At 35.1% G+C, this 21,184-nt stretch overlaps 2 protein-coding genes across 3 annotated transcripts in view; one reads left to right on the top strand and one right to left on the bottom strand.

Annotated features, from left to right (window-relative positions):
• Positions 1–21,184, top strand: part of CENPP (centromere protein P) — a 164,143-nt gene that overhangs the window by 98,473 nt on the left and 44,486 nt on the right. The gene's annotated exons all lie outside the window — the stretch shown is intronic.
• On the bottom strand, positions 149–20,394 carry ECM2 (extracellular matrix protein 2). Its single transcript, XM_082322689.1, has 10 exons — positions 20,294–20,394; positions 16,531–16,850; positions 11,286–11,474; positions 9,455–9,937; positions 9,017–9,132; positions 7,220–7,355; positions 4,672–4,829; positions 2,689–2,828; positions 1,214–1,540; positions 149–442 (listed from the first exon to the last, which is right to left on the bottom strand). Exons 2-10 carry the CDS (start codon positions 16,823–16,825, stop codon positions 235–237), a joined length of 2,052 nt encoding a protein of 683 aa, XP_082178815.1. The 5' UTR covers positions 16,826–16,850; positions 20,294–20,394; the 3' UTR covers positions 149–234.

Genomic DNA, 21,184 nt, shown 5'->3' with positions numbered 1-21,184 from the left:
CGATGTAAATGAAAATTTATGACATAAACTTGAGCTTCTATTTTTACATTTAATGTTTTTATAATGAAATTATATTAAGAAATACACTACTACCTTACTTCAGTATATAATATACTGTATCTTATTTATAGTAGTAAGAAGGGTTTAAATCAGAAAAAAGCAGACCTGTTAGTAGCAGAGAATAAATAAAGCTGTGTTTCTAGAGATAGGGGTTGCAATGAGAAAGTTGGGTGTTCATTTGATCTTCTGTGGTTTAAGAACAACACTGCAATAGGATCTTATGCATGAAAATGCATGTGGTGATAGCTGTCTTGTATTGATATAGTTGTTTTCAAGATGAACGTGTTCCAAACGTGACTCTTTATTCTCCTCCTCTTCACTGTTGTCATGACTATCATCATCATTGATATGAGTCCTGCAGATGCGTTCTGGAGGGACCGTCCTGTGAAATTGTGGGAGGAATTATATTTTAATTATTAAACATAACTCATAACTTCCTAATTTATTTTAGAGAAGCTGCTTATTTAGAAATTTGAAAATGTTAACTTAGCAGTACATTATATTTTCTCAGTAATACATTTATTGAGAATTTTTACAAGTCATTCTTTTTAAAATTCTCGCCTTGCATTGTTTTCTCATTTATATAAAATACTTAGTTTTCCTGAGGAAAGTATTGCCACATGTTGCTGAATGAAAACTTTGTGTAACACAGGTAAGATACCCTGTCTATCATTCCTTTGCTTTGTAAACAGTGCAGAGGAACTAGAGAGCATGCCTGGCTTAACAACTGGAGCTGGCTGAAACCTGCTGAAAGGCTACTTTCAGTGGTCAGCAGCAGCTGATGACTCCATCCAGTTATTTTGTAACCAGTTTGGCCTCTGGCCCAAGAGCAGAAAAAGGTGGTACTTTGCTGTGCCTATCAAATTGTAGCTGCCCCGGCGGACATGTGGCCCAAACAGTATTACAGATTAATTTCCTGGAGAGAACTGGTGCTCAGCATCTTTGTGAGCATTTTCAAGAACTATGAAGAAGGGTGAAATCTCACTTTTCTCTTATCATATGCAGAAATACTGCAGTAGGAAACTCAGGATTTAGCTCCTCCTTCCAAATTTTTTAAAAAAGATTTACTTAAAAGTAAAAAGTTCTTAAAACAAAGCATGTCTTGTGACATTTATTTTAATGCTATTAATGTATCGAACAGCTTGGAAATTACCTTATTTTATTATTGTTCAGTCTTAGAAAACGTAGTTTTCTCATTTCATCAATTCCAAATGGTACGGACTTTAATTCATTGTGATCCAAAAACAACTCTCTCAGAGAGTGATATGCTCCAAAAAATGATACTGGATCTATTCCATCATCAGTAAGTTTGTTAAGGGACAGGTAGAGATACTCCAGCCCTGGTTTCATGTGACCAAAGACATATCCTGGAATTCTTTCAATCTGATTTCCTATAAGTATCAGATGTAGTAAAGATTTTGGCAGATAGGAGGGAACATGATATAACTTATTATAAGAGAGATCAATTGATTCCAAGTTCCTGCATTAAAGGAGGAAAAAAAAAAGGGGGATGAAAACATTATAGTGTACTGCATTGTTAATGCTACATTCTGTACAAAATAGTGCTTAACATGATTACAAGGAAACTACATTTCAAAGGGAAATTTGTTTCTGTTAATGGAAGAGAATGCATTTTATGGAACATGGTCATGCATAATTACATTGGGAATAGAAAGAATTCAAGTCATGAATTATCAATCAAGCCCAATGATTCTGTTGATGGGAAGAAACATGGTTTTGAGTACAGAGATAAGGTTGAATAGGGGAAACCCAAGGGACTATTTTGTGATTGTTAAGTATTGCAGAATTGCAATAACAAGTTACACTGGAAAACACATCATAAGCTTGGGACTTTAGTGGTTATCCCATTGACATGGATTTTTAAATTTTGTTCTAAAGCCTATTTGAAATTGAATTGTTTTGTAAATGGCTCCTTTAGAATCATTTGGATGTGCTTCACTTCCAGAGATGAGAGAAGCTGTTAGTAACAGTGTGGTTGTTTTCAGATTAAACAGTTCGCAAATCCAGAAATCAACTGATAGGACTGCAGCTGATAGGTTATGGCAAGGTACCCTACATAGCTTAGCAAATAATTTAGCAGAAGAATCAAAAGCAGTATCATCTTTTGCTTCTTTCATTCTCATTGCTTGCTCTGTTTATATTCTACTCTTACACAATGCGGCTGCACAGTCTTCCCTTCATTTTATTTGCTTCTATAATTTTTAATCTAATGGGAAATAAAGCTAGGACAATACTCCATTATTTTTAAATTACCTGCGAGATAATAGTATATTAATACCAAATTATCATATAATTGTATGGAGAATTATTGAAAATTAATGTTCATTTTTTGATTGGATGGTCAGAAAAATATTTAGACTTTTATGTTAATATGGTACAGATTTGAGGTATCAGATCTTTTTGTTTTAAATCTGACTCTGAATACTTCCTAGATTATACAATTTAAGCCAATGAAATTAAGACAAATTGTCAAAGGAAAAGAAGCAAATCAAAAGATAAATACAATTTCAAGTTAAAAGTAATGAAGTGCAAATATTTGTTTCATTATCTGACTTACTAATAACAGAGAAAAATAAAATAATTATATTTTAAATGATTCATACTTACTCTTGGTTTATCCAAGCCAAAGGTGCTATTCTGTGCTCTTCTAATCTGTTATGCTTTAGCACAATGACATTTATGTTTCTTGTATGGTTAAAGCAAATTTCTGACACTTCTTCAATTTGATTGTTTTCAAGGTATAATTCCTGTAAGTGCATTTGGAAAGAAAATTTGTGAAAGCAAAATATGTTCTTTCCCATTGCAAATTCAAAATATGGCTATTACCTGTCCTCCATATTACCTGATATATCTGTTAATTTCTGAATCTGAATCAGTTTGAAGCTGTAGTGTCACTTTCAGAAACACACTTTTTCAAAGCAATTCTTTCGTTTTCTCATTTGTGAGAATAAGGATTGCTTTGAAAGATCAATTAGAAAAACAATTGTATCTTTTGTCTTGCCTGAGGTTGTATATAAGAGTATATAATGTGAAAGTGATGACATTGACAAGAAGTTTTTTTGTCTTGGAAAGCTATCAGTGAGAAAAATATTAAGTGTCTTGCTTTCTTAATATTTTTGCTGGGCACTTGTGAGATTTGAAACTCAGATTTGTAGGAATATAAAATGTTAATGTTTTACAAAACTTAATGTTGTGAGTCTGCAATGTATCAAAACTGCATGTTTTACACAGATTAAGTTCCTGATAATGGCTTGTAAGGTAGGATAAATGTGAAATAAAAATGGAGCAATGACTAAAATTTATGTAGGGCCCTAAATTCTATTTCCTGTAGAGGAAGGCTTTGGGAAAGGAGAAAAGTAACTTCGTAGTCTGAAAATCATTGTTTGTGAATTTATTAGGTGTTGGTTTAAAATTAAATGTTCCCAAACCGTATCAAGTATAGAAAAACTTGTCAGGGGTTCACTGGTTCATCAAGGAGGGATGAAGTGAAAAAACGAAAAATGTAGTGTATGAGTGAATGGGTAGTGGAAGACATTAGGCTGAAGTAAAGTTGCAGGCATATTGTTGGTTTTGCTAGATTTGGTTTTCCTTCTCCCCTCCCCTCCCTGCATTTCAGATTATGGAAGATCCCAAGGATAAAAGGAAATACATAAAAGGACACTGAAATGAGAAAGAGAAAGAGCAAAAGGAAAGATAGAATCAAGAGAGATGGTGAAATCAATAGGTAGCAAGGATTAACTTTGAAGTAAAGACTGAGGTAAGCAGAGAATGAAACTAGACAGAGATTTACAAGGACAAAGAAAATACCTTCCAGATAGCATCCTTAAAAAAACCAAACCAAACCACCACAACAAATCACATTCAAATTCTGGGCAGAGGAATGGGATGGGAGACTACCAGAAGTAGAAATTTCTTGATTAAAAATCAAGGAATGAGGAAACTGTTCAAGAAAGAAAAATAAATCTCTTGTTCAAACAGTGCCCCCCACCCCAAATGAGGTGGAATTCAGGCAAGGTTTGGAAAACCAGGGAAATTGAGACTTAGACCAGCCAAAAAAGGAAGAGGATGGTTAAATATAGGCATCTCTCTTTCAGACTAGACAATTTTGGGTTCCTTTAGTCTTTCCTTATAAAACAGGTTTTCTAGATCTCTCATTATTCTTGTTGCTGTCTTCTGAACTTTACTCTGTGTGGTAACTCAAAGTTCACAATGTTCTTGCACAAAGACATTATCTGTTATTAGGTGTGTTATGTGAATGATGTGTAACTGAACAGATAGAAGTGGCAGGCTATACTGATTTGTGAGACAGTACTAGATAAATTCAGACTTAAAGAATACCTTTCGGGATAGAGTTGGTATGTAAGTAAATTTCTAGAAATAATTATTTAGGAATAAAAATTATTTGTGTATCTAGAAACCAATTTATAAAATTTAAATTTATCTCTACCTGATGATAGTAAGGCAGTAAGTAGAAAAAAAATTACAAAAATGTCCAGAAAAACAAAGCTTTATTGTTTGGGGTTTTGGGGTTTTTTGTTTTTTTGGTTTGGTTTGGATTTTGTTGTTGTTGTTGTTTTGTTTTGTTTTTACCTCAAGAGTGGCAGGAAGACCTTGTGGGATAATTCTAAATTTATTTCTTCCGAGTCGCAAATAAGACAGACTTTTCAAAGGATAAAAGGCCAAAGGACTGACATTCGCTTCACTAAGTTTATTTCCTTCTAATTCCAGGGTGACCAAGTTCTTTAAATCTGGGGATAAAAAGTTGGAATTTCTGTTAGTTAATGCCATCTCATATCTTCTTAAAATGCATGTTTAAAATTTAACTGTCTTAAACATTACTCAGATCAGTTCACAGCAATGAAGAAATATAGCAAAAGGATTTTCATTTATTATCTCGTAATCATAGAATTATATTGTTTATTAGTTTCTAGAACTTTAGGGATTGACTAGAGCTTTATTTATGGCTTTCTCTCCCACTTAGAATGGAAAAGAAGGCAGCTGTAAGACTTGTGGATAGTGCTACCATTTAGGCCTTATTACTTCATGATTGTGTGCAGAAGATGTTTGGAATACTATGTGGGTGCTGACCTTTGTGCAGTTGCCCAATGATCTCCATGGGTCTCCAGTCACTTGCATGGTAATGGGTATGTTACTCTTTGGGCTTATATCTTCCTCTCCCTGCTTTACTCTTTTCAACCACCTACTGTACTATGTTGAGAACCCTTCACGGATTATAATGTTCTTCCTCCTCAGCCATCCAAATGCAGGTCACAGAAGAAACAAGTGTTGATCAATGTATGTCAGCAGGAAATATTATTTCATAATAATAAGTTCCTCATTCACAAATAATCCAAATAACTTTCTTTAAAAAAAAGAATCTTTGTATAGTTCCTCCTAACAATGCAGTTTGATTTTAAACTAAAAGGCTCTTGCAGCCCTTGGCCTAAGTTTTCCTTGTGTCATGGTTTAACCCCAGCCAGCAACTAAGCACCACACAGCCTCTCACTCACTCCCCTGCCCCCAGTGGGATGGGGGAGAGAATTGGAAGGGTGAAAGTGAGAAAACTTGTGGGTTGAGATAAGAACAGTTTAATAATTGAAGTAAAATAAAATAGAATAGTAGTAATAATAAAAATATAATAATAATAATATACAAAGCAACTGATACACTATAAATTGCTCACCACCCGCTGACCGATGCCCAGCACGTCCCCGAGCAGCAATCACTGCGCCCTGGCCAACTCCCACAGTTTATATACTGAGCATGATGTCATATGCTATGGAATAGCCCTTTGGCCAGTCTGGGTCAGCTGTCCTGCCTGTGCCCCCTCCCAGCTTCTTGTGCGCCAGGCAGAGCATGGGAAGCTAAAAAGTCCTAGACCAGTGTAAGCACTACTTAGCAACAACTAAAACACCAGTGTGTTATCAACATTATTCTCATACTAAATCCAAAACACAGCACTATATGAGCTACTAGGAAGGAAATTAACTCTATCCCAGCCGAAACCAGGACACTTTGTCTTAGCTCAAGCATTTATATTGCTCTATAGTTAGCTGTATCACTAAACTGGTCCAGTTTAAAAGGGGACCCTTTTGGCAGGAGAGGAAAGGGAGCAAAAAACTCAGACAAATTATGACATGGATGGTACCCTTTCTTTTTTTTTTTTTTTTTATCAGCCCCCATTTAGCTTGGCTTAAAATGATCATAGAATCATAGAATCGTCAAGGTTGGAAAAGACCCTTAAGATCATCGAGTCCAACCGTTAACCTGTCACTGCCAAGTCCATCTATACCATGTCTTCGAGCACTGTATCTATCCATTCTTTAAATACCTCCAGGGATGGAGACTCAACCACTTCCCTGGGCAGCCTGTTCCAATGCTTGACCACCTTCTCAGTGAAGAAGTTTTTCCTAATATCTAACCTAAACCTCCCCTGGCGTAGCTTGAGGCTGTTTCCTCTCGTCCTATCACTTGTTACTTGGGAGAAGAGACCGACCCCCACCTCGCTACAGCCTCCTTTCAGGTAGTTGTAGAGAGCAGTAAGGTCTCCCCTCAGCCTCCTCTTCTCCAGACTAAACAACCCCAGCTCCCTCAGCTGCTCCTCATAAGACGTGCTCTAGACCCTTCAGCAACTTCTTTGCCCTCCTCTGGACACGCTCCAACACCTCAATGCACTTCTTGTAGTGAGGGGCCCAAAACTGAACACAGTACTCGAGGTGCGGCCTCACCAGTGCCAATCATGGTTAACTCCAATTATATTCTGCCTTATTTTTCATGCATATCAAATTCTGTTCACTTTCATGCAATTTAAAAAATAATATAGCTTCACCACACGTAAGGCAATCAGGTTATGGGTCAGGAGACTAGGTATCTTCAACATACTTCAAATCCATCTCTACTTAGTAACCTTAAATATGAGCTTCTTTGGGAGAGTAACAGTTGCATAAGAGGGGGAAATGGGATTTTTAAAAATTTTGTCATGCAAATCTTTCAGCTTTTGTTGCCTTTTGAAGACATGGCACTTAAAAACTAGCAGGTTTTTTTCTGGTTATATCAAACCAGATGCATTTGGTTGAACGTTCTGCTTTTCAAATTTATTTTAATCTTTTCCTATTATCAATACTAGTTTTCTAAATACCTTGTAAGCCATCTTCATCAATGGCATGAAGGTGGTTGTCATTTATTTTTATTTCTTCCAAAGTTGATGGCAATTCAGAGGGAATATGTACCAGCATATTTCCATCCAAATACAAACGTTTTAGCTTTTTCAGGACCTTAATCATAGGGATGAAGAAGAGAACTTAGATTATCAAGGTGTAAAATACATAGTTAAGCATATAGTGTAATCTTAGTTATTGTTTTCTTAAACACACACTTTTTGAAGATTTTCAGCAGCAGTGCACTAGCATCCAGTGTTTTGAATAAAAAAATGTTTTTCTCCTATCAGTCTAAATAATTGGTTTCTTTATGCTAAACATTAACAAAGGTGCCAGTTAATGTAATGTGTAACAGGAAGAGCTTGATAGAGCACATCAGCTTCCCGCATGGCCATCCTGCAGCTATCCAATCATAACAATTACTGCTGTGTTACTGCTGCCGTCTTTGAGTCATGTTGTTATTACCTTACTACACTACTGCAGTATTTAGGTGTTCAAAGTACATAAATTTATAGATTATGCATTTGTACTCTTCATTTGTGAGCAAATTGATGGTTTTCTGTAGGTCAGCAAATTCACTTGGCTCAAGCATAAGAACAGCAACTTTTGCAGTGACCTAGGATTTTTATGACTTCAGCCAGCTTAAAAAATTGGTATGAAAAATTATCATAGCTTAATTTTGATAAATGCACATTAGTAATCATGCAGTAGTGAGCATTTCTTAAAAAGATGGAGTTGTTTTAGCAGTGGATCCACTGAAGCCTGCTTTCCTCCAGTTTTGTCTTAACTTCCTTGTGTGATATAAGCCTCACTAAAATTTATTTCGTGATTGAGACACCTTCCTGGTCTGTCTTTTCCATCCACTTTGATTTAATAGGAGTTGTAGGAACAGAAGTCCTTTGAAACCAGCCAAAGTTGTTCATGTTGTATGGAGGGAGGTGGTATACAGAGTCCTACAAGAAGACTGATTGCATATAGCAGGAAACAAAATTTAAAACATGTTGTGATAATTCGATTTGTTGTTTATATGCTTTTTGTATTCATTTTGCCTGAAAAAGCAAGGCCTTGATGCCTTACTTCCACACTTGAAGTATGACCTGTACATACTTGCTTCCACAAGAAATTGTTATGGGATTATTCTGTGTTCAGGTGAGGAATATGTAGATGCACTTGAATAGCCTGTTATCACATAAATTCCCATTGCAAGAAAAAGAATGAATGTAGAAAGATTCTTGGACTATATTATGAGAAAGCTGTTCTTTTAGTAAGCGGTTATGCTTGAAAAGGTTCTCATTAAAGATAGTCAACAATAAGCATTCAGCTAATTACATGAACTCCTATTGAGTGGATTTTTATAGCAAGACCTTGCATAGGCAGATCTTTTGGGGAATCCAAGAGCATAAGCTTTACAGAGCTAATACAGTGAGAAAGACGATACATAAATTTACAAATGTTGAGCCTGAGTATCCCAGGTGTTGTTAATGGAATATGAGCCCTTCAATTCTGAAATCTCTCAAGTGCAACTGATAAAATATCAGAAAATTTTCTCTCTTATTGTTTAACATTTAATACTTGGTGAATGTCATTCAAAAATCTCTAGATATTCTTAATTATGACAAGAGATTTCTTGAAATATCCAGGTTTAACTGTATTGTAATTATACAGTGGTTACTCATACTAGGTGCAAACTGGTTTAGATCCATAGACTGAAAAGCAGGAAAAACTTGCCTTTAAGCAATAATTAGTCATAGGATAGTGGAAAAGTTAGGCTTTCTTACTTTGAATGCTCGTGGACCTATGCCAGGAGAGGTAATATTATTTTTACTCAGATCAATCCATTCCAAATTAGGTATCCCATTGAATGCTTCATCTGAGATAGTAGTGATACTATTTCCTAGAAGAGAATTCAAGAAAATAGTTTGAGTTATGAATTACAGTATGCATCTGAGTTGTGTAGTATTGTACATGAAAAATATATTATGAAAGTAGTTGTATTATGTACAATTATCTTGTGTAGATATATTCATATTAGTATTTAAACACTAGTAAGCAAATTTAACATTTTTAATTTATTGTTTTAGAGGCTTAGCTGTAAAATTCATTCTAACATTTCTATGATAAGGAACAACAAAGTATTAACGCTACTGTTAGCTGCATTTGAGAATGGATAATGTTACTTCATGAGAAAAATTGTGCAAAGTAGACCCATTATTTACCTGTAAGATCTAGACTTGTTAGATCTGGATCTGAGATTGGTGGTATTTGTGTAAGTTTGGCGTTAATACAGCTTACTGTGGTGTCTGAAGTGGAACATCCAGATGGCAAAGGAGGAGCTTCTATAGGTGGAACAGGAATTGGGAAGTGAAATGGCATTCTGAAAGTACCATCATCTTCATCACTCTCATATTGTATTTCTTCTTCTGCAGCTCCCTTTCTTGTGATAGGCTTCTTTTCTCTGTGATGGGCTTTATACTTCCGTCGATTTTTTTTTCCTTTCCTTTTTCTTTTCTTTTCATCCTTTTTACGACCCTCTTTCTCTTTAAACTCTACCACTTCTGTTCGAAGCAGTTCATCTTTTTCAGTTTGAGTACGTGCTGATGACAATACATTGGAATTGTCAAGGTCATTGGGTTCTGGAGAATCACCAGACAACTCACTCACGTCATCCAGTGAAATAATACTTGAATCCAAAGAGGAGGCTAACCAGAGGCAATGAGAACAAAAAAAAAAAGTTGTCTGATAAGATGATGTGAAACTAAAGTTGTAGTAAACATTGTTCCCCTCATATAATAAAAATACGGTAACTGTAGAAGAATAGTATTCCCCTTAGAATATGATTTGAAAGAATGAAAATATAGTCTCATATTACTGCCTGACAGAAAAGGCATACTTTGAGAAATGATTAAGCCAACCATGCAGAACAGTTTGTAGACAGGTATGATTCATTGCAACTCCAGAAAAAGGGAAAAAATTAATATAGCCTTCATTATCTTCCTTTTTGAGCTAATATATTAATTAGCTTTTTTGTGTTGATGGAGGTGTCTAAAGAAGAAAAAGAATGTGTGTGGGAGTTGGGAGGAAGGTAATTTGAATAAAATTCAGAAAGGTTAAGACTTGTTCTCCTGTGCAAGGGACTGTCAGATGTAGAGATGTCTGTAGGTGGGGAGCTCACCAGGGAAATGTATTAACTCCATTACCAAAATGCATTTTTTACTGGCATAACAGGGCAATTCAAGTAAAAGGAGTTTAATTGTTTCAATCAACATGATTTCTAGTTCTACAGTTAATTTCTACTGTGTCTCTACTCAGTGCATTTCTGTGTGTCACATGCACACACACACGAGGCTAAATAATATTTTTACAGTAAGAAGATGTTAAGCTCAGTACTTTGCAAACTTAAGGTATTGGGAGTGGGGGAAGGAAATCACATTTCATCTTTCTCTCCTCCATTTATTTTCTTTTTAAAGATACTGATTTTGTTTAAATTTTTATGAAGAAGAAGCAAGATTGTAGTTCTGTTGTTCCTCTTGTGAGTTGACTTTCTTCTCTTGATTTATATCAAATAGCTGCATGTTTTTACACTCCTAACAAAGATTTACCAGTCCGTAAACTGTATGATGTTTATTATGTATGTCTAATACATTAATAATGGCTAGTAGTTATTGATTGATCCTTTTTAAATAGAAGTGGGATATAAAATGTAACCAGATGTTCTTTCTTTGTACATTTACCAAAATTTTGTAAAGGTAGGAGGGAAGAAGCAGAAAGGGGAAAATAAAAAAAGAAATATAATTATCTTTGCTATTGCATGCTTAACATCTTTTCTTTAAATATTATATCAAACTCACCTAACAGCCAGTGTACTCTAAGAAACTGAAGTCAACTTGAACAGAAATTATGAAAACCTTCTTTTATCATGTAATTCAGGACTTGTTTTCTCTATAAAAGGATAATGTGTACCTTGTAATCCTTGATATCATTAAATGTAGCACTTAGGTTTTGCATGAGGTAGTTTTAAAATAGTAAAAATATTATGGCCTACTGTACCAATATCAGAACAAACTGGGCAGCATTCTCCTGCAGGTATAATAGTTTTGGGACATTTCAGAGGGTGGCACGTAGTTGTATCACATATTACTTCTCCTTTTGAACAGAGGCAGGTAATGCAGGGCTTGGGAGACCAGACGGCTTTATCATACATAATCATCCCATTAGCTATGCAGTGCCCCTTCTTTCCTAAGAAAAGAAAACAGAAAATTGGAGTTAAATAGCTTTAACTGAAAAAAACCCAACAGTGTTTATTTAAAACATTGCAAAGAAGCACTACTATTGCGTTCTCGTTTTGAAAATATATAAAATACACCCTATTCTAAGTATCTTATCCTTATTCTTTATTTTTCATAGCTGTATTGTCTTCAGCTTCTTAGTAGTCTCCGATCACTATTTGGTTCTTGGCCTCTCAGGTGTGAAGGCAATCAAGGGGGAGGCAGGCAATTAATGTGTGTGCAGCTGTTTACCTGCTTACAGCTTCACAATGAAAACTGACTGCAGGTTCTCTGTCCCTCTAATTGTCTGCTCCCTCTATTTCAGGCAGTCCTCATAATAGTTCATTTCCCCCTCTTCCTAGCCAGCTGATGAGGACCCTTACCAGCTTTGTCTTCTGGGAAAACTCTTGAATTATTCAAGTTCAGAGATACTCCGAAAATGGGAAAATTAAATCTAGATGGTGAGTTTCTGAGGGTCTTTTGCATGGCAACTCCTCTTTCCATCCTTAGAAATGGAAAGCAGAGATCACAGATCTCAATGAAAGCTGTGCATAAATACAGTTGAGAAAGAAGCAAAAGTTTTCTTCATCACAATGAAGTTAAAATAAATCATGCAGAACTTCAGAATATTTTTCCAGAGCCCCTTCTGTTTCTCTTTTGTGCACTAGATGCCTTTTTTTACTCTTGCACATTAAATGAGAAAGTTTTGTTAAGGCTCTGTGGAACCAGGAGGGTAACAATATTCAATTTATAGTGACTGCTCGTAGGCTTAATGGAAGTAAAGTCCATTCTGTAATGACTGGTAAGATGGCAAACATCTCCTCTTTCCTGTAACCTGCCCCTGTAAATTGCTTTATCTGAAAAAAACTCTGCTAGGAAAGTAGGAAGCTTGAACAACTTGTGCTAATAAATACTTCTTCTCCAAAGTTTCTGGACATGAATCTACAAAAAATTGATATTTCCCCAGGGTACCAGTTGAAATTTTCAGAAAGAAATGCAGAAGACGTTTATTTTGTAAGCTATACTCAGATATTCAGTAGGCAAGTTGTTTGGAGAGCGTAAAGACTTGGGAAGGAAACTATTCCAAGTTGCTCTTTCCTTCCAGTGATGGAGTCTACCTCAGCTAAAGTTTCCCTGAGCAGCTCTCATCCAGGCTCCAGGATAAACATTGCACTTTAGCATGACGCTTTTTTTTTTTTTTTTTTTGTCTTTTGAGAGAAGGAAAGCCAAGGTTGAGATTCTTCATCCCATGCAAATCTTTTCCTATTTTTGAACATACCTCTGAAGCTGGTGAGAATCTGTACTTCGTACACACCTTCCTTTTCCTCTTTCTAATTAACGTAAGAATGCGTTGCTGAAGTGTTTGTTTCAAGATGAAAACCCATTTCTAAGTTACTTTGTACTTTCCTACATATAAATAAAAAAAAATTTTCCTTTTTTCCTATCTGGTTTGACTTCCTGCTTCAGATGAAGATTGTCTAATACAGTGGAAAAATCTTATTTCAACTGAATTTACATTCAGGAGACTTCCATTTGCGATAGACAAATTATCTTTGGAAGGATTGTTTTTGCAGGGTTTGTTTTCACGCACTCCGCCCTGGTCCATGCTTGGTTGTTCAGTTTTAAAGGGAAGAGTATTCAGGATAGTCTCTAAATATCCTGGCAAGACTGTTGTAAATATTTAGTTTGAAATGGTTCTGGAATTAATATTTGACTCAAAATCAGGCATTTTGCAAAGTCCTTCAAGGCAGTCCTACTCCTCTCAGCTTCAAAACAAAGGTATTCCTTTGCCCTTCTACGTAAAGACCATTGGATACGAACCTGTTTTCTAGAAAAAATTAATTACCAGAACTGTTTGGATGCTCCTCTATATTCATTATATTTTAAAAAAATGTTCTTTTGATTTAAGTTACTCTCAGGACGGAAGGGGGGATAAATTAATTTTTTGAACAGCTGCATCTTGTTTTTTCAAAGGTCCAGGATATGTATGCATCATTTCAGCCGCATAAAGTTGTGCTCTAATCAACTGAAACCATGATAACTGAAGGAGGAGATGAGTTAGCCCAAGCCAAATGTTAGCTGGCTTGTAAGTCCCTTGTCATTTTACCCAGGTATCTGTAATCCAGCTGTTTGCTGGATCCTGACTTCTGTTTTTTTATGTGCTTGCCAGGAAACCACAATATTTCTTTTAAATAATCTCCAAAGGAAACACAGAAAGAACACTACACTTTCTCATGTTAAAAAATAAAATGTCAGCTGTTCCAGAGGAACATATCTGGCTTGAGATGGAAATTCTTCTGTGCTTCCTTAAATTCTTTATTTTGTTTTAGCTACTAGACTGTATCTGAAGTTGGTGCAAATCTTGCCTGAATAAGCATAAAGATAGGGGTTATCAGGCCTTGGCCTCTGCAGACTTCTTTAACAAATTATCTTGTTTTCTGTATACATGAGAGTTACTTTAAAAGACAGTACAAGTGTATGTGCTCAAAGGCAAAGAGGTACCCTTTTATTACATTGCAGAACTGCTATTTGGCACTCTTGGAATTCACATAACCCCTATGAGAGACTGCGTTGAGATGCTCCTTAAACTTCCTATCCGCTGAATAAGTTCAGTATGGTGGTACGAGCAGGGAGAAGTGAGGTTTAAGAGCTATTAGAAATAGAGCAACAGTGTACATCCTATTCTGCACCACTTAATGGGCAGACTGTAGTCTGTAAAGGACAAACAACTGCAAATTATCTTATGTTGTGGTGAACTGTTTGATTTAATTTAAAAGGTTCATATGATTTTTATGTGTCTGGTCGCTGTTAAACCTCTATTTAACTGTTAATTTTCAGCCTGCATATCATATCTGTAAATTGTTTTTTAGGCTACTAAGAGCAAAATGAGTAGCTAGGAGAATGAAAATTAAGTTTTGGATTGCGTTTCCTTCTGTTCTGGAGCATGATTAATAATAGCATTCTATTATTTAATAGGCTCTGTTTTTTCCAAATCTGACATTAACTTGAAAAAATTTTGAACTTTAAAAGCTAGACGAAAAAATACCTTGTGGTTGAGGTCTTTGGCAGATGACCACAGGACTTTTAACCTTTGGAAATATGGTGTAAATTCAGCATGAAGTTCCAAATAAAATGAGTTCAGTGGTTTTAGCTCAGCTTTTGGATGCAAGTCCAGATAGAAAGAAACAAATGGGGCAGGGAGGGGGGAAGAACCATGCATTATTTCAGCATGACTGATGGTGTCTGACAGAGAGACTGGAATATCTTACATGAAGTGTATGCTATTTATGTGGCATTTTCTTCTGTTTAATTTAAAAAAAATATTTTTAAATTAAAGGTTTGACCTTAGTAGTATGTATTATAAAAGTAATGTTGTAGTACACACTAGAAATGCTATAGTCAAGAGTTTTGCTAGTTTTCCCATTAAAACCTCTTACTTAAAAATATCTGATTTGAAATGGTTCAAGCGTTTTGGAAGTAAGGGCTCACAACAAATAGTAATTGTTAAGAAAATGTGAATAAAATATGTTTTGCCATTTAAGTTGAGACCTATTAACCTAGTGGTCATGTCTCTTGTGTGACACACTAAAAGGCTTAACTTTTTGCTTATAAAAGTAGATTATTATCATTTTATATAGAACAGTGGTAATCAGGGCAATTTTTTTCCCCATAAAATTCATAAATTGCATATGATGATTTTACTCAGTGTGTGATCTCTTGGTGCTGGACTGGAAGTATCTATGTCTTTATATTTATTGGCTATAGAGTGGACACAACCCTATACTGGTTCCTCACAACATCCCAGTGTCTTTTCTTCAACCTTTGAACCTCTTTCTATGGAAAGAAATGAAATGTTATAACATCTCAATAATTTTCAATTGGTTAATAACTGGGGTTTCAAAATTGAAAAATACTGATAGTAGTGTTCAGAAGTTCTTATCTTCAGAATGGATGTCTGATTTTTAGACTCTTGTGAATCTTAATGTCCTGGTTTGTAAGTCGTAATTTCCCATTTGTGACGTTGAACATAAAATCACAAGCATCCTAGAGCAAGAGTTCTCTCTTCCTTCAGTGCACTAAGGACCAAAGAAACACTTAACTATCAGTTCTCAATCCCTGTCTAGTCTTGCATTCTTTGAGGAGAGTGTAGAGAGGCCTGTTAGGATTACCAAGACAGGTTTCAGTAAAGATCAACAAAATTATGCTGGCTGTTTGTTTGTTTGTTTCTTAAGACATCAAATCCTCTTCCCTACGTCTCCTCCACAAACCATGAAATACGTATTAGTGCAGCAATGTGAAAATGTCTAGATCACCAAAAAGGCAAGTTTTATATAAATCATACTATCGAACTTCTTTTAAATAAATGTGGGTTCTCAATATAGATGGAGCATAAGAGTGATCTTGTGTGGAATGAGTGGCTTTTTTCTCTCTTAGCTTAGTTGTCCATCATAAGGGTCTTGTTTGTAATGTAAGTTTCATATTGCAACTGTTACCGTGTGTTATTAATTTATTTACAATATAAAAAATTATTCCTGAAATATTGCATGTAGACATAGTTTGAATGCTCCTTTTCAAAAATACAACAACAACAACAAAAAGAAGTCTATATTAAATAACACTGGTGTTATTGATGTTAGGGCCTCAGTGAAATGTTAATTGACTTAGGAGATATATTGAGCAAGAAATTCTTCAAAATGGCCTTCAAACTTGCTACACATTTGAAGTTACGAAAATATCCCAACAAAATTTTTAGTAGTTAAGATGAAATGAGAATGCAGAAAAATTGCAGAAAATATTACTGTTACCTGGCAAAGCAGGATTAAGCATAGACAATTAAAAAGCTTCATATGCTAACCACAAAATTATTATAAAAAGCAACAAAAGTAGGTTAGCAAAAAGGTAATTGAGTTTTATTTCAGTATGTGTTGCAAATAGAGCTAAAATAAAGCTTTCATGAGTTTATACATTTCATTTGAATCAAGCGAAAAATTGGCCCACTCTAAGTAGTAGTGGGGCTTTATTCTTACCTGGTAAGACATTGTAACTAGATTCATGTCCACCCAAACCTATGAGAGAGTCAAACACTCCCATAACACCGTCATCAATATTAATAAGAGGTATGCTGGGTACTACAGCAACAGGAGATGGAAGCTTCATCCTTGGTTGTCTTGGGTACCTGTGCCCTGCTGAGGAGCTCCTTCTCAATCCTCTGTAGTGCATTCTTCTCCTTTGCCTCCTGAGAAGTGCACTAGTTCCATTTTGAGAAAAATGGATGCACAGAGAGACAAGCAGGAAATAATAAACTAATGATGTAGCCTGCATGTTTTTGTGTGTCTCATAAAGTATCCTGGAATGGGAAAAAAGAGGAAAATTAGATACCTAGAGAGCTTTTAGGATTATGTCAGTCATATGGTGCACTTTTCAAAGCAGAGGGACCAATACATGGTAGGTCAATATCACCAAGCTTCCTCCTGGAAAGAAATCGCCCTGTGAGAGCTAAAGTAAGTAGTTTTAGTTTTGTGGTTCTCTGCCTTTACAGGCAATAATCAAATTCAAACAGGTGCTAGCTTTGTATTTGGGGTTGCATCTAAAGAGGTAGTTTAGATTTGCAGTGCCACCAGGCATTTGTAGTTTAGTAATTGTTAAAGCTTCCAGCAAGGGAGTTCCTGAGAGCTGTAAAGTGTTTCTTCATTTTTTTGATTGCTAATATTTCTTCCAGGTTGTTGTAACTTCTGAACATGGGAATGGCAAAGTAACAGAAAAATGCCAAATTAATTTCTGATATGCTGCCCCAAATGCTTTTGGTTTGGCATTTCTGTGCAACGTATTTTTCAGCATAGATTAAAAGAGATGTTGATTTTGCTTCCATTTCTAGCCATCCTCTTTAACAGAATCTTTTTGTTCTGCAGTAGAGGAGACCTTTTGGAAGTTTGATCACAATAGCATGTGATCACAATGTGGCACCCCACATCTGCTTTTCTAGTGGAAGTTTTTATTAAGCGTAGGTAGTCTAAAAAGGTTGATCTATAATGGGTTGTGTTCTGCATTTACTTTCTAAGAAATTCAAAATTACTATACATCTTGAGCCTTCTTATGCTTCTGACAGAAAAATTACATTTACTGTCACCAATAGGTGGCATTCCAAAACAGAGCAGTCAAGTTCAGGAATATGCATAGAAAGCATATCCAGAAATGGCTATACCAGTGTGGAAATAAGGCTATGCATGTCCAAAGTTATTAATGATTTGTCATAGTTCTGTTGGCATAATTCTTTCGAAAAGGAAACGCTCTTGTCCTGTGGCCTATTTTAACTGAGACGGTAGAGTCTGAAGACACTAGTATTCCTGTGATGTTGAGAATTAGTGAAGAACTTGAGACTTAGAGCACTTAGTCTTTGTGTCCAAGACAAGGCTTGGAGTATGTCCATGGTTTTTCTCTAAGGAAGTCTTGAGGGGATTAAAAAATGCTTTTTCTTAATGTTCATCAGTCTGGCTTTATATGTAGTGTTTCACTTTGGAGTTAGTCTTATTATAGTTACTTATATTGTGTAAATACAGGATAGTATTATTTCAGGAACTTGAACTGTGTTTTTGCCTGAATCAGATTTTTTTTTAAAGTTTGTGCATCTTGGTATTTTCTGATTTATATAATAGGTTGAGTTTTTGGTATAAGTTGCCTAACTTTTCTGTAACATAAGGCATGTGATTGATTGCATGTTTTTCATGCTTTCCACAGCATAATTCTTATATTATTCTCATGTTTTATATGGGAAGTTGGCAGTAAATAAGCTTAAAACAGTATGCTTTTACTTACATCTTTCTAATATTGTAGTTTGTGTTCAACTATTTTAATTTTAAAATATTATAGCAAATATATATATTAATTTGCAGAATTTTGTTAAGCTAAGCTAATGTTTTTATTTCCATATAAAGGGAATTTGAGATGCGTCTCACACAAATCCACATAACGTCTCATGTAATAGCAGGGTTCTGAAATTAATCCAGACTTTAGTTTACTGCTTTCTACCCATTAGAAATCAGTTATTCCAAAATGCTATATAGACTTTAACAGGCCTTTATTTACAGAAATTACTGTCAGTTAACATATCAAATAGATGCAGAAGCTTGTACTCTGCATTGATGATGTCTGTTCTTTTTCAGAAAGTCCTTGTTTCTTAGTACCTCAGCTTTCAGGACAAATGACCTAATGTTTTTTGTTTCTAACTTGCTTGCATGGTAATGACTGGCTATAAAATTGCACAGTAAACTTCTGTTCTGCAAGTTTGAATGAAACACACAAAGAGCCCTTAGGGAAAACTGAATATACAAAGAAAAGTCTTGAACATGTGTATTCATTCTGTTGAGTTAGTGACATCTTAATTATGGTCACATTTTTATAGTATACTCTATAATAACACCGTAGCTATGTAGTTACAATGCTGCTACATTACATTTGTGCTTTTTTAACATTTAACCATTTCTTCCTGTGACCAGAGGCGAATAATGGCATGACTGAAATACTTTTACATTCTCTGTGCATGTATTTTTAAAAGTCAGGAATAATACAGGGTGAATTACATTACATTTACTGTACACACGATGTCTCAGGGTTTTGCTGTTAACTTCAATGTAGAGTAAAACTCCATAGTATATCCAGTTATTTTAAAGTGAAACTTGTTTTTATAAAATACATTATAATTACAAATTAAAAAAAGAAAACATCCCCCCAATAATATGTCTTTATAAACTAATCCTGTTCATATATGTGAGTGTATATGCTATATTTTCACACCAAGTTAATTCTTCAGTACTGAAAGCCTAATACTGCTACTTTCAACCAAATGGTGTTCCTTGCATGCAAAATACTGAGCTACATTTCTAAGTTTCTTTCCTTGGCTTATTTAGTAAGTGGTGTCTCACATTTTAAGGCCCCAATTGTGAATGTCGTACATGAAAAAGGCCTTAAATGCACCGGGCCTTTACTGCCCATGGCTGGAATCCTCCGATTCTCTATTAGGAAGTTATATTTAGTATAGTGCCAGCCAACTTTTAATTTGGGGAAAATTCAACATATTCAACTTACAAGACTTTTGTAATAAATGTTTACATATCAAAATAAAATTATAGATAGCTAATATAATGAAATTATCGTATCTTTGTGTTGCCAGATACTCTCAACATGACTGCATTGGTCTACCTTTTTTAATTTTACCCATAAATGTTTAGATCATCCATAGTATGTGTAAGCATCTTTATTACCTTTACTTTTATCATGTAATATGTTCAGTAGTTTGTAGCTTTCAAAATGTTTATCTTCAGTAAGTTCAGTATCTATCATTTTGCTATTACGGAAATAGTTAATTTTTAAAGTGGTGACCCTTTAGAAATACCAGAGTATCAGAATTTATTAAATAATCTATCTATTCAGTCTAAATTCAAAGATGTTCTAAGATGTTAAGGTTATTTCTCATGATACACAGGGGTTAAAGTGATTTACCAAGATTTTTCACATACTCTTCTTTAAATTTATTGCATAGAAATGAGTTACATTTAGCCATACCAGCAAAACTAATTGCACTTTCAGTTAGTTTAAGCTTGAAGTGCATGGCAAACATTCATACCAAACAACAAGCAGATCAACTGGTATTGCATACTTTATCTAGAAAAGCATTTATGTTCAGTATTGCTAAATATAGCTAATATTATTTCATACATATTTGCAAAGTTAACATGTCGTTTAAGCCATTCAACACCATGCTTAAGCAGTAATTTAAAATTTAAAACATTTTACCTTGTTATCTAACCTAACAGCAGATTCTGCTTGGTGTCATTTAGTCTCCAGTTGCAAATGAAACAAAATCACAGTGATATCTTTAAAACAAACAGAGAAACAGTAGGGATTGTTGAAACATGTTAGATGATTCCTTAGTTAAGTCTGAAATAGCTTCTTTCCCTGGGGACAAAGCGCTGTTCTGTTCTGTGTGCAGAGAATCAGCTAATACTGTTACTCGGAGAACTAAAAAGCTCACTAAAGGAAAATGAAAAGCAGCACAATGTGTTCGGTCCGTAGGCTGACAAGGCACAGCTGGAAATTCTCTTTCAGTACTTACAGTTGCATAAGGAACAGGAAAATGGAGTGTTTTCAAAAGACAAGAAATGTGTATTTTATTCAGTTCTGGTTTATATATTTAGACATTTAGTTTCCAGGTGGCATGATTTTAATGTCGATTTATTATTTTACAGAGATAATACATTTTGGCAAGTGTAACCTTAACATAAAAACATTTATTAAAATCAGAACTTTTTTCTACAATGCGTATTTTCTTAATCCACTCCTGCCTGTATAGCCTATAATCTATAAGAACCAACCTTTTTGCTGAAGTTTTAGCATGGAAAATTTTTCTTTTGTCCATTTACAGCAATGATTTCACCATAAGTTGTAGCTTATGCGTGGAAAATAAAATGACTGAAGTGTTTTCCCTTCATTTTTTTGTAAAGCTAATTACATCCTGAAACATGATCCTGAAGCACCGCTATGCAGAAGCTGCAGTGAAGTTAGTAATCCAAATATGAGAACTGAGTGTGAGAGGAAGGGAGGGAATAATGGTACATTACCGCAAGTCCTTTGTATGCCAGCAGAGCCTTTTCCTTCATCCCAACATAGAGCTTCTGCAGAGTGTCA

The sequence above is a fragment of the Platalea leucorodia genome, assembly GCF_965183815.1.
Source record: "Platalea leucorodia genome assembly, chromosome: 9".
NCBI lineage: Eukaryota > Metazoa > Chordata > Aves > Pelecaniformes > Threskiornithidae > Platalea > Platalea leucorodia.
The sequence above is the reverse complement of the archived record's forward strand: the minus strand, read 5'-3'. Positions and strand labels throughout refer to the sequence as shown.